A 13,653-nucleotide genomic window follows, 5' to 3' on the forward strand; every position below is an offset into this window, starting at 1 on the left:
GCACAAACGCACAGAGACAGACAGATTTTTTCAGAGCTGTTGTTATGATGAGCTGTTTGTGTGTGTGCTTTCAGTAGTTTTTGACCAAACTCGCCCTCTTTCCATCCCAGCGTCCAAAAAAATGCTATGTTCTAATTAAAATTAAGCATTTCCATAATCAGGTACGAATGCTGATTGTGTTTCTTCTTTACCGGAATCATCACCACCATCTTCCACCTCGCCGTTGAGTTCTGATGCTTGGAGGAGTCTGGCCTCCATGATCTCCATCTCCATGGACTCCATCTGTTTCCGCACAGCGTCAAACTTCACCTGAGTTTCAGAAAAAGAAATGAACAGGCATGTTATACAGCAGCCCACTCACAAAATATGCTCCAACACTCTTTCACCACTTTTTTTTTGTCAATCCATGGCACAAGCAGCTCATAATTTAAAGTAATTTAACTAGAGTAAATCTACACGTATGAAAAAGTGCTTAGCTACTCTACAAGCTACTGAAATGAAGATGCCATATTGTTTCCCATATTAAAAACAATATTTTGAACTGTTACTAAACAGCAGCATTTTACTAAACACTGTACCAAAAAGTCGTAAAATGTTATCTTTAACCACTAGAAAAAACTATACTATTTTACTGAATTCTATAACTTAAAAACAGTTAGCCTAGTAGCATCTGTCCTTTAGGTAGTTACTCCCATCACTGTATAAAAAGACTGAAGCTGGATTGAGAGTTCATGTACCTGCATATCCTTCATGTCCTTTTCCAAACGCAATCTCTCGCTTGTTTCTGTCTCCAGCAGCTGAGATGTGGACTCCGCAGTATTTCTCTCATCTGAAAGCTCTGCTGTCAGCTCTGTGATCTACATAAACAAACATATGTGATTGTTTTTCTAATATGGTGGAGGCTTTTTAATATTTTCATTAAGACTTACCTACTAAGTTTATTGTCTATCCTTGTAGAGACACACGGCCTAACTAAAAAAATAACACCCTTTGCTTTCTCAACTTCTTTCTCATTTTCTTGAAGCAGCAAAAATGAGGCCCTGCTTTGCATTTGAAATTAAATAAGATGCTTGCATCTCTTACTCGACTATCCAGACCATCCGAGGTCAGCCGCAGCTCATTTCTTTCCTTCTCCACCTTCTCCAGCTTCAATTTCAGATGCATGATCTCCTCCTACAAGTCGAAACAACAATTTTATCTCCAGCAAAAGATAATACTGATTATTTTGATAAAATAAAGACGATCTTTGGACCGAGGCTAGTACAGCTAATATTATATGATCTGGTGTTTTTTTTAATCTTTTGATCGGGCAAGATCTGGCCAGATGGCAATGTTGCATTTCTGAAGACAATGCTTTGAGCTGGGACTTAGATGTGATGGCAGCAGGAATCAAAGAGAAGTCTCAGCTCTAAAGCTGATGCAACAAAAGCCCTCTGATCATGTCATCTTTAAGGCAAACGCATCCACAAACACAGATAAACCTTCGAGCTCTTCTGTAAACTGACAGGAGCTTTGCATAGCGAGCAAACCAGGGAATGAAATAAAGATTAAGATGCAAAGTCTCACATCTTTTCCGCGAATCTGTTCTTCGGTGAGCTGAACCTCCACTAGAGGTCGTACTGTGGTGAAGAGCTTCCACCAGGGCCAGTCCTTCACACCATGATTCTTCTTAATGTTCTTCTGGACACAACGGATGGCCAAATCCTGGATCTGAGAGACAGAGAGTGATTTGTTTTAGATGATTTAAAGTGAATATGAAAATGGTCATCATTTACCTCATGTTGTTTTATTTTATTATAGCACATAAATCATCATACAGTAGGTTAAAACTTTCAAGCAGCCCTAGTTTTCCTTTATTTTCATTATATGAAATACAGTGGCCCAAATATTCATCAACTTTTATGTTCCAGGGGGGAAAAAAGCCATATAGTTTTGGAACGACATGAGGATGAGGTAATGATGACAGAGTATTCATTTTGACTGAACTATTCTTTAATTTCTGATTCACATGGGTTCAGAACAGGCTGATGATACAGATCTCCATCTGTGAATGACATGACGGTTGCATTAATAGCGAGGCATGAAATGATTAATGTTCCTTTGCAAAGACAATCACAAAAGCCACCTTATGACTTTGATATATGACATTTTTGAAAAAGTACAGAAAGACTTGCAAACCAAAACTGTAAATCTGACTGTCAATTCAATTCAATCAATTAAATGCACATTATGAAGAACTTAGAGGATCTGATTCAGAGGCCCAACTGCATGCCATGATCTGTGTTCAGAGGAGCTTTTACTGATTTGAGAACTTCTAATGACTAATAATTCTAGGGAGACTAAACAGGAGAGAAGTGTCTTTCTTTTTTCATTATTACAATACTTTCTACTACAGTTTGCTATACAGAGACAAGTAAGTAAATTGTAGGTTAATTCCCTCAAAAAATTTTAAACCTTCTGTGGTCCTTTTTAAAACATTACTTGGTTTGTTTGAGCTGCACGTCACCAGCAACTCTGACTCAACCAATGGACTGAGTTTGGGGCAGAACTGTTTGTTTGGCTGACCAATGTGAAACTGGGGGAGTTTATTTCTGCAGTTCTGCCCGGGGACACTAGGGTTGCAGAAATTACATGCTTCGGCTTAAATAAGACCTAGTCACCTCCGTAAAGGCTTACCTGCTCAATGCTGTGCATTGATGTGTGCATTTTACTCTTAAAGCAAACTGATTATTACTATTTAAAAGTCTGGGTAAGCAAGATTTATTTATTTTTTTAAGGAAATGAATATAATAATTCAGCAAAGATGCATGGGTTGTCAATAAAGATGCAGTTTCTTTTATTTTCTATTCAACAAAAAAATAAAAAAACTTTCTTCAACATTGATAATAATAAGAAATGTTCCTTGAGCACCAAATCAGCATATCAGAATTTCAAATATATTAACATTTTTATTTTAAATTGTTATAATACTTCACAATATTACTGTTTTTACTGCATTTTTGAAAAATAAATAAAAAAATAAAGCCTTGATGAGCATAAGAAACGTCTTTCAAAAAAAAAAAAAAAAAAACAGGAAAAGAAAAAAAATTTACCGACCCCAAACTTTTTAACAGCAGTGTAAGAGATATAAATGTTGAGATTCTGAATGATTGACATTGTATTTTCAGCTCAGGACTGAAGCAAAATGGAAAATGGACTTTACCTTCCTCTTTTTGAAGGCCTGGCGAGACAGAAAGCCCCTGCAGGCGGCCTGGAACAGCGTGATGTTCTGTCTGGTGTGTTCATCCCTCTGTCCCTCTAGTTTAGCCACTGTTCCAGCCCTGAAGAACACCTAACACACACAAACAAAGTTACAGACGAGACAACAGTAAAGAGAGCGTGTTAAAACTGAACTGTATATTATGAAGTTCTTAAAATGACAGAGTACAATCAAAGAGACAGATACATTTGTAGAGAGTCATAGTTTTAAACAGAGACAACTTTAACTGTAATATAAGGTTCATAAGCACATGGAGGTTTTTCATAAATGATTACCAAATTGTTGCAGTATCATTTGCAATTTAAACTAAACAAGAGGTGGCTATCCTTCACACTACAGTATCAGTTTTCTTCCAATTTATTATTCATCAAACAAGTAAATATATATTTTTAGTCTGTTTTATTATTATTTATAAAATACTGTATTTTATATAATATTTGACATTTTATTTCAGTTATATTGTGTTTTTATTGTATATTACCGTATTTTATTATAAAATTTTCATTTTCATTTCATTTTCCATTTTCATTTTTTATATATATTTGTTAAGCAGATGCTTTTATCTTTTCGTGTCTATCTGATCTGATGCACACGGTCACAAAATCAGATGCAATTTAATCATTAGACATGCATTTGAGAAACAGCAGGTGAAAACGGCAATCTGTCTCACCTTATGGATGTTAAACTATATAAACAACTTGAGGGTTTGAAGAGAGCAAAGATAAAGAAAATCTGAAAATGTTATTACCCTCGTGCAATAATTTTATCTGGCTTCATATTCAGAAATAGACCATCTGTCCACAGCAGTTTGAACGACTCGAGTGAATCAATGTCCATTTAATGCATGTTTGGTTTATTTTTCATTGCAAGTAACTGTAACAGCGCAAGTCGAGCAGAACTGACAGGAGATGCTGGTGGAGTTGTAAATCAGTATGTTTTGTTTCTCGAATCCTTCGTCAAGGGCCCCTGACATTTTAATCCATTTCTGAGCACAGTTCGGCCTTCACAAAACTTGACGCCAATTGCAGCTGCCACAAAATAATTACTAACTATTCCAACTTATAATACAATCCAATAAATCTCCATTCTTCTGGGAATGCGCCATGTGGGGCTTGTTTACACACGCCGCAGGTTTTCCAGCTGATGGGATTAAACCGTTGAGTGCCAGTGTCTGTTCACACTGATTAGGACGACATGAAGAACCAGGAAAGACACAAACAAACAACGCAGCTCACGCCGAGATGAGAGTTTCTTGATTCCAGCCGATGGACCACGCAGTAGCAGACACAAAAGCACGCAGATGAAATATCATCCACTGCATATAATTTACAATTTGACTCACCTGCATCCTTTGGCGCTTCCGAAGTGATAAAATGGATAGTAACTTGTGTATGTGTTACTCACCCTGCTCAGGCCCATGTGATAGCTGCTCTTCTCTAATTCCAAAGACTCCAAAAGCTCCTCTACTGCCTGCAATGACAAACACACTGTCATGTCTAGTTCACACAGTGTACATTACAAAAACACTGCTGACCCCTGTGTAGGCCTACTGGACACACACACACCGGGTATTCTCTCCCGCTCAGTCCCCGAACTGTCCAGACTACCATCAGCCCTCACCGTGACACTGACACTGTCCTTTGTCATGCGGAAAGGTCTTGAGAACTCGATCTATCTGAAAGGGCCCATCTAGATTACAGCACTAAAGGGGGCCTGGCCCCTAACAACTAAAGGGCCATTGTTCGAATCACTTCACAAAAAACCTCTCCTCTGAGACATGGTTCTACCTCCCTCTGTCGTTTTCTTTCTCTCTACGTCTCTCTAGATAGAATTTTGCATCGTCTCGACTTCCTATGAGACTCGAAATGCGACTGACCTCTGCTGTGCCATAAAAAGAGGTTGGTCATCTTTCTTTTGTAAAAAATTGACTTTTTTAAGACATCTGTCAGTTGAATAGTCATTAATATTTCAAACTGCCCATGGAAATTTATTTTGCATTTTTGATTTTTTTATTTTTGGGGAAAGAGACAATGTGATTTTTTAGCTGTTTATTATTTACAGCACTGGTTTGTGCAAGTCAAGAATGTGCTCATTTCTGTGAGTAAAAATAAAACAAACAATAAAACAAATAAATAAACAATAAAACTTTAATTTCTTTTGAATCTCACACTGATTTAAAATTTCACAGTTTGAGTTTATATCTCACAATTGCAACTCAAGTATCTCAAAATGACTGTTATTCCATAATATGAATTATATCTCAATTACGACTTCATTTCTGATCGTTGAAATTTCATATCTCACAATATGACTATATCTCAAATTGTCAATTTCTTATAATTGAATATATCTCGCAATTTTTTTATATCTTCAAATATTACTTTTTATTTCACAGTATGACTTCATTTCTCATAATTGCACTTTTATATATCGCAATTTGATGAAATACAATATTTCCCAGTTATATCTCCACATATTTCCTATTTAAGCTTCCATTTCATCTCATGAATAACTTCATTTTCTTTTCTTGGCAAAGCCAGTTTTTACTTGCACATGGCACTGGCGAGTGTTAGTTCTGGACCCTGCCTGCAGTGTACATGCCCAGGGCCACAGTGCAAAGGTTTTGTATATAACTCTCCTCTCCCCTCGGCTAATCACAGGGCCAAAACAAGATTAGGAGACCCTGGATGGAGACATTTTTCTAGCTGATAATTACAGTACATTTGGGCTTTTAGTAAGCACTAAAGCCCAGAGCAATTACTACATTTTTCCTGTCTGCTCTGCGTATTGATTCAAGTCAGAGACCCAGCTGGGGTTTTTTGATTAAGCCATCACAATAACCCTGATTACCCAGAGTTCATTCTGTCTTGGATTCACAGCACACAAGAGCGAGAGGAGCCCAAAACTTCATTTCAATCAATTCTAAACCCTTTGTTCTATTATTTTCATACTTATTACTCTCTTAATTAGCTACTCACTCGTTTCTCATCCTTCACAATGTAGTCTCGGCCCAGTTTCTTGGTCAGGTGAGGGGCCAAAATGTCAAAGCGTCTTCTGAACTCAGAGAAGACCATGTGATCAGGGTAACCTGCAACAAGCGTGCGGATATTCAGCAGGAAATAAAGGAGAGGACTTGATTTTATCTATTTGATTGGATCTTTCAGTCTCTCTTTTCACCTTGTCTGTAAATCCTCAAGCTGTCCAGCAGTTTAAAGCCACGGATCTGGGCCCTGAGCAAAGCCACATCCATCTGCATAAGTCCAGGGTCACAGCTCTCCTCTGGGGACCCTGCGGCCCTCAGAACCTCCGCTCGGGGTAAAAGACAGTGGACAAAGTGAACCCTGGATCTGCGGACGGTGTCCAACAGTGCATCCTGATCAAAAGAGAAATACATAATGTGTATTTTAATCCATTTCTTGCAACTAATAGGGAAACTGAACAATTTCATAAGAGAAAAAATGTCCACCACTAGTATTCGGTGTAGGACCCTCTTGAAAACCTACCACTTGGAGTTTAATCTGAAGACAGGGAGACTTCTTTTTGACAGTAGCCATGCCTGTGGTAAAGGTCTTCCTCATGCTGGTGGCCCGACGCATCGCGAGCTGAGAGACGCCCTCCAGTCCAGCGATGGAGCCTGTCAGAACCGCAGAACTGCTGGAGCGGCCCACAAACATCCCACTGATGCTCTTCCTGTGAGGAACACACAGTGAGTCTCGAGGGGTGTGCGGTATGTATAGTCTACAATAATAATGTGTTTATTGTTTTACCTATGCACGAGCTGACATTGTGTATGTTACTCGCAAAAAAAAAAAAAAAGTTAGTAAAATTTTATACACAATATATTTCATTTTTGCTTTATTTTCTCAAGAAAACCGTGTATGTGAGCAACACATAGCATTGCTAAGTTACATAATAAATCTGCATTTTGAACAAAACAGTGCAATGAATGATTCAATGACTGAATGAATCGTTTGAAAGAATCATTTGAATGACTCGATCACTCATTAAGGAGGTGAATTGCAGCCACCTACTGGCAGTTTTAGTTATAGATGTAAAATATCATATTTTAAATTAAATCAGTTTAAGGTGGACCAACTCTAATCTGATGTCTGGACTGTCAGTTCTTGTCATCAATCTTGAATTAAAAAAATGTTTTTTGACTGATTTACTGAAGTGACAAGTGCACTGGGGTTGTGTGTAGGTCTCACTTCTGGGAGTTCTGCAGCAGGTTGGCTGCGTTCTGGGGGGTGGGATTTAGCCTGGCTAGGTTCAGCCATCCATGAGTGTCATATTCCACCCAATCTGTCCCGTGACTGTGGCCGAGCAGGAAGCGATGTCTGTTTTCACTTTTAAGCAACACTATGTGACCTGCAAAAAAACAATGCATAAATTAGTCTAGGGCAGAATGTAAGTGTGTGAGTTTGTGGGGTTTTTTTTGTTGCATGTTTGTGTGTGTGACCTGTGCTTTCTCCCTCTGCAGGCCATAGTAACTGAAGAGTCGCTGCAGGAGTGTTTCCTCAGACCCTCCCGGCTGCAAAACCTCCTCCTCCATCAGCCAGAACAAGCCCCTGGCCTCATCTGTCCGGGACAGAGTACGTACCTGAAATACAGACATGAATATCCACAGTCAAATAATCATATGTTTCTTTCCTACACAGACATTTTCTTCAGGTCTCTCTCTCTCTCTTCTATTCTGATACTTATAAACACGGTTTAAAAGAACTGCATCATATATAACCATGACCGGCCAACTAATTACTATATATAGGATATAGGACTATATACTTAATATAGGATTACATTTACCCTACTATGACAGTCTGTTTCCATTTTCAGCCTTCAAAAGTTAAATATTTTGTATTAAACAAAAAAAAAAAATACACGGAGATGGAAATAAAATTAAGTACTTATCCAGCGTTCTTGTTAAAATAATCACACAGACACGCAAACTTTAAACATCAGCAGTTTTGACTAATTTAGAAAGTGCATCTCACCAGGGTCTGACTGGAGGACTGATCAACCACAGCTACTGAGCGAGAAGGGCTGGGATCCAGGTCATCCAGAGGGATCTCAATGTTTTCCTGTGTTAACACGGTAAAAAAAAAAAAAAATTAAGTATTTTTTTTTTAAAGAAAATATTTTAGCAAGGATGCAAATAGATCAAATGTGAAAGCAGAAAGCATTTAAAAATATATCTATTTCAAATAAATGCTGTTTTTTTTAACTTTCTATTCATCATTGAACTTTCTTAACACTGATAATAATGTGAAATGTTTCTTGAGCAGCAAATCTAAATATTAGAATTATTTCTGAAGGATCATGTGAGAATGATGCCTGGAGTAATGATGCTGAAATTTCAGCTTTGCCATCACAGGAATAAATTACATTTTAAAATATATTCCAATAGAAAACAGTTATTATAAATTGTAATAATATTTCAAAATGCTAGTGTATTTCCATTCAAATAAATATAGCCTTGGTGAGAACAAACATCTAAGAAGCATAAAGAGGCATAAGACTGCACACTCACTTGCAGGTGATTCTTTATTACAAATGTTTCGGCAACACAAACACAAGGTCTTATTCCTCTTTATGCTACTTTGATGTCTTCTGACCGGCAGCTCGGATGGTGTGCATATGCATGCTTATTTTACTAGAGAACAAACATCTTACCATAATCTTACCTTCATAATATAATTATTGATTAACAAATGAACTGTCTAAGTATATTGGTTATGGGTGTTTTTCGGACCTCTTTGTAATGCTCCAGTTCCCGTACGAATGTTCGTTCCTGGAACAGCATCTGCAGACGTTCCTGAGCATAATTATGACAGAGCTCCTCAAACGTGGCCCCGCGCTGGTTCTTCACCTGACGAGGGTTCTGGAAGCCTGGTGTGTCCACGATCAGCAGAGAACAGAGAGAATGCTGACTGGACTTCAGCGCTCTGAAAGTAGACAAAGACATCTGAATTCATCTCTTGTTTGATAAACCTAGTTGCTTTAGGTAATCACCGGTTACTGCTTATGGATTACCTGTTAATGAGAGAGACGATGAGTGTGAAAAGCTCGGCGTATAAACCAGACGCCATGAACTCCAAACACTCAGCTGCTGTTGCTTTAGACACTGAAACACACAAAAACACTTTTTGAGTCATAAAATAGGGAAGCATTTATCACATATTTAAGAATGTTAACAACAACAAAAAAACACCTGAGCTATCGGTATCATCTGTACTCTGCCGGACACTTGAGGAGCGGGGGAATGTGCCCTTGCTGTGCGTTTTAAAGATGGCGGAGGACAGCTCTTCCAGCGTGCAGCCCAGGAGATATGCTGCTTTTTGTGCCCACTCGTGCCTGGCAAACTGCTTTCGGCCCGCTGAGGGGTCAGAAAGCCACATACATGAAAGAAAACATCTGTCATGTTATGGTGAACTACAATATGTTGTAGAGTGTCCAGAGATCAGGATTGATGATCAAAGAGAGCAAACATTTTCATTCTGCCATTCAACATCAGAGTGGAGACAAGCACAAAGGCAGATGAAAGATGAATGCATAGTTCTGTTAAGATGCTAAATAAAATAAAACATTTAAAGAAACACCTGCATTCAGTCTAAAAATGGAAAGAGAAAGAGACCTGCATTTACCTGCATCTGTTTGTGTGTTATGATGGGGGCAGCATGCAGCATAAATATGCAATAAAAGACATGATTACAAATGGTTAAAACACAAAAACTGTTATAAACACACACACACACACACACAAAACATAATAGAAATGTTGTCGTCATTTTCTTGTGCTCATGTTGTTCTAAACCTATATGGTTTCCTTTCTTTAGTGAAACTTAAAAGAAGATATATTAAATGAACACTTTTGGTTTTCTCTGACTTTCACTGTATGGACGAAAAAAAAAAAACAGATAATCAATGATAACAGAAACTGTTTGGTTATCAACACTGTTCCAAATTTTGGTTTGCACTGAAAAAAGAAATGACATGAAGGTGAGTAAATGATGACTGAATTAAAATTTTATGCCAGTCGATCCAAATGTTTTGAGACCTCAAACACACACACTAACGTCTCTAAACAATGAAACATTCTTTTAGTTTGATGGCTGGAAGGTCTCTACTGACTCTCAGTGGACAGATTTTAAAATGCACTCTGTGTAATTAGACATGCTGTATTTTACTGCTTCACACATTCAGATATTAGTGGTGATCTAGCCACTGGAGGAGCTGGCAGCTTTACCTTTGGTGGCCCCAGCGGCCCCAAGGTGGTATATGGCCCCTAAGATCAGCCAAACGGTTTTCTGTTCTTCAGCAGAGATGCCCAGGACCTTCATGGCTGCCTGTAGCTTAGTAAACTGCTGAGCGGCTCTCTGCTTGTCCTCGGGCTACAGAGCATTTGATGTATGATACAATGTATAGAGATCAAATAGATAAAGTGTGTGTCTAATAATGCCACTTGTGGTTTTTCTCACCTTCGAGTGAGGGAGGAGCCCAAACGTGCTGCTTTCAGCAAAGTGATCAAAATGAAGTTCAGTCCTGAAAGGCATAATATTCCATTAGCTGATCAACTTTAATCTGTACATGTTTCCTGCTATGATCAGCATAATTACCTGCTATGACCATTTGCATGCCAGATTTGATATTTTGTATGTCTAGAATATTACAAAATGGCATGGTGGCTGGATAGATTTATGCATAATTTAGACATAATATGCATTTAGTATTCATGCTCTTTAGATTAATGCACTGTAAAAATTAAAACCAGTCAGTCAGGTCAATAATCTTACAAGATTGAACTATTTTTTCTTTATTCAGTTTAATATAATCTTTGATTATACTTAAGTGCCTAAGGCAGCACTGTTTACTTTAGAGCTGCATCTGCTCCAGCCATCAGATAGTAAAACACATTGAAGCTTGATTCTGCTTCTGGTCGTCTGGTCACTCTGAACTTCTCCAGCAACATGGTCTGTTTGCAAGACATAAAGCAAATTAGAGATAAATGTCCCAATGTCTTTAAGAAAAAGTGTGTGTTATTGCCGTTGATGTATCCCACCTGAACAGAGGCAGAGGCCACCTGTCCTGCCTGGTCGAAGTCAAGAGAGACTATGTGAGAGAAGCGACTGGCGTTCACATTCATAGCTGTACTGCAGTTCCCGAAAGCCTCCAGAACCGTGTAGACCGCCTGCCATTTCTCAGCTGTGGGGAGGGGACAGTTCATAATGTTACAATCTTCTAATAAAAATCAGAGAATTTATGTACACATTTTTTTATTAAACTTAAAACTTAAATTAAAAACCTGTTTTTGAAAAATAAAATAAAACATTATGAATATAAAAAAAAAAACTAAAATCCTTGGTAACTAACTGAGTTTAAGTATTAAAATGACTAAAAGTGAACTTAAAAAATATGCAAACTAAATAAAATGACAAAAGCACACAGATTTGTAAAACATTAACATTGAAGATCAAAATAAAGGGTAATTAAAAATAAATAAATACTGTATTATAATCCTAAAACAACACTGAAACTCAAACACACATTATATTTGTATTAGCTAAGTCCAGGGTAAAATAATATAAATTTAAATTCAATATAATATATAACAACTGAATGTAGTGTAGCTATATATGTAATTAATCATTAAATAAAATAACATAAGTTCATTAAAATAACTTGAGTAATCATATCACTTGACTAACATAAAGTGTGAACATTTATTTTATAGATCGATCAAAAAAATCAAATAGAAAATGAGTGACTTATAGCCACTGTTCAGTTTAATCAAAAGTGAAAATGAACTCTGGGAAAGCTGAAAAGGAGAGTGCTATATTGGGTCCTCCTCATCTTCCTCACCTGAAAACACCTTTCCACTGCCAGCTGCGACGGTGACCAGGTACTGCAGCAGGTGCTGACAGTTAGTGGTCTTTCCACTGCCACTCTTGCCCAGCAGCACGATGGTCTGATCCTGACGTGTGGTCAGCAGCTGATGATACGCCGACTGAGCAATGGCAAAAATGTGAGGGGCTGTTTCTTCTCTCCGGCAGCCCTTAAACATCTGCATCACCTGATATAAACAGACCATGTCACTCCATCTCTCGCGGCCATAACTCTGAGGTAACATTTATTCTTTGTGTGAAGTTCGTACCTTCTCTGAGTACAAGGCAGGGGTACAGAGAGGATTGATCACAATCAGGTTTGGCCCAGCGTAGGTGTGAATGAGGTTTCCACCATAGCGCTGGCGAAGGGTGTGAAGGATGCTAGACTCGTTGAGGTACAGAAGAGAGGAGAGATCCTCCACTCGATCATATGATAGAGGATTTGCCTGACAGACAGACAGATGAAAGTAAGTAAACAGGTCTCTTGGCTTTTGTGTGAGTAATGTCACATGTTAATGTCCACCTTCTCCACATCATCCTCGTCCACTTCCAGGACGGTCCCATCATGCTCCAGTCTGACCTTTACTTTCCCCTCTGGGAGAGACCCCATCTCTATCTTGAGCTGTGTAGCTACAAAAACAAAACCATTATTTATTTACTTAATGAATAGTCAGATCATTATAGGAGTAATGCACTATGACTTCACTAACCCAAAGAGAAGCCATCTTTATGGACAAGCCAGACCTTCCCAGTGTTGTACCAGGCCTTCTCTGTAGCAAGCTGCTCCTCCGCCTTCACCTGCAGGAATGAGAGAGACTGTCAGACACACGCCAGTCACAGAACGTGAAACACAATAGGTTTCCAGTCCAACGATTGAATGCAATTCAGTTCAGATTTTCAGTCTGTTTAAAATTAACTGTGACAGAGACAGATAGGTAAAGTGGTCGCTGCTAATATAAATATAAATAAGACGACATCTAAAATGTATACACAACAAAACAGCTAGAGTCATGTTCAACACAGAAAGACAAACACATTCGACACAAAAAAACAGCAGAACAATGCACATCATTAGGTTGAAGTCTATCTAGCTATAGAAAATGAATCAGTAGCCTCTCTTTACACATCACAAAGAAAACTATAACACACAGAAAACTGCAAATAAACTGAATTGTCAAACATGCACATATACACCAAAGTAGAATTTGAATGGGAGCTCGGAGGTGATAAGATTCCTTCAATGTCACAACGAAACTCAGCTAAGCTTTACACATGAGCAGAATTACACACAGGCAATGCAGTAGGCAGACCTTGGACAGACTGGCAGCTTTATGTGCAGCCAGCAGGACAGCGAAAGGATCTTCAGCTGTCACGGCCTGCAATAAGTCATAAATACACAAATCCTCACAGGATAAATAATAACAGGGAAAGGTTCAGGTAAAAATGCACCTTAGTCACACTACATATAAGAACTGTGAAAGAAAAAAAGAAAGAAGCAGTAAAATGACAAAG

The 13,653-nt window shown here is 38.2% G+C and overlaps 1 protein-coding gene across 1 annotated transcript in view; it reads right to left on the reverse strand.

The window, feature by feature from the left end:
- The window catches only part of LOC113072361 (unconventional myosin-XVIIIa-like), a 39,528-nt gene that overhangs the window by 11,456 nt on the left and 14,419 nt on the right, over nucleotides 1-13,653 (reverse strand). Inside the window, 25 exon segments of the mRNA XM_026245382.1 lie at nucleotides 192-309; nucleotides 738-857; nucleotides 1,084-1,173; nucleotides 1,567-1,710; nucleotides 3,203-3,331; nucleotides 4,664-4,729; nucleotides 6,238-6,347; nucleotides 6,437-6,632; nucleotides 6,763-6,949; nucleotides 7,468-7,627; nucleotides 7,719-7,739; nucleotides 7,742-7,859; nucleotides 8,254-8,340; nucleotides 9,012-9,204; nucleotides 9,293-9,383; nucleotides 9,471-9,635; nucleotides 9,904-9,909; nucleotides 10,506-10,650; nucleotides 10,738-10,801; nucleotides 11,131-11,231; nucleotides 11,319-11,461; nucleotides 12,119-12,329; nucleotides 12,411-12,587; nucleotides 12,665-12,771; nucleotides 12,852-12,939. Coding sequence (XP_026101167.1) covers nucleotides 192-309; nucleotides 738-857; nucleotides 1,084-1,173; nucleotides 1,567-1,710; nucleotides 3,203-3,331; nucleotides 4,664-4,729; nucleotides 6,238-6,347; nucleotides 6,437-6,632; nucleotides 6,763-6,949; nucleotides 7,468-7,627; nucleotides 7,719-7,739; nucleotides 7,742-7,859; nucleotides 8,254-8,340; nucleotides 9,012-9,204; nucleotides 9,293-9,383; nucleotides 9,471-9,635; nucleotides 9,904-9,909; nucleotides 10,506-10,650; nucleotides 10,738-10,801; nucleotides 11,131-11,231; nucleotides 11,319-11,461; nucleotides 12,119-12,329; nucleotides 12,411-12,587; nucleotides 12,665-12,771; nucleotides 12,852-12,939 — 3,037 coding nt within the window.

This window comes from Carassius auratus, unplaced genomic scaffold (assembly GCF_003368295.1).
Source record: "Carassius auratus strain Wakin unplaced genomic scaffold, ASM336829v1 scaf_tig00008982, whole genome shotgun sequence".
NCBI classification, from domain to species: domain Eukaryota; kingdom Metazoa; phylum Chordata; class Actinopteri; order Cypriniformes; family Cyprinidae; genus Carassius; species Carassius auratus.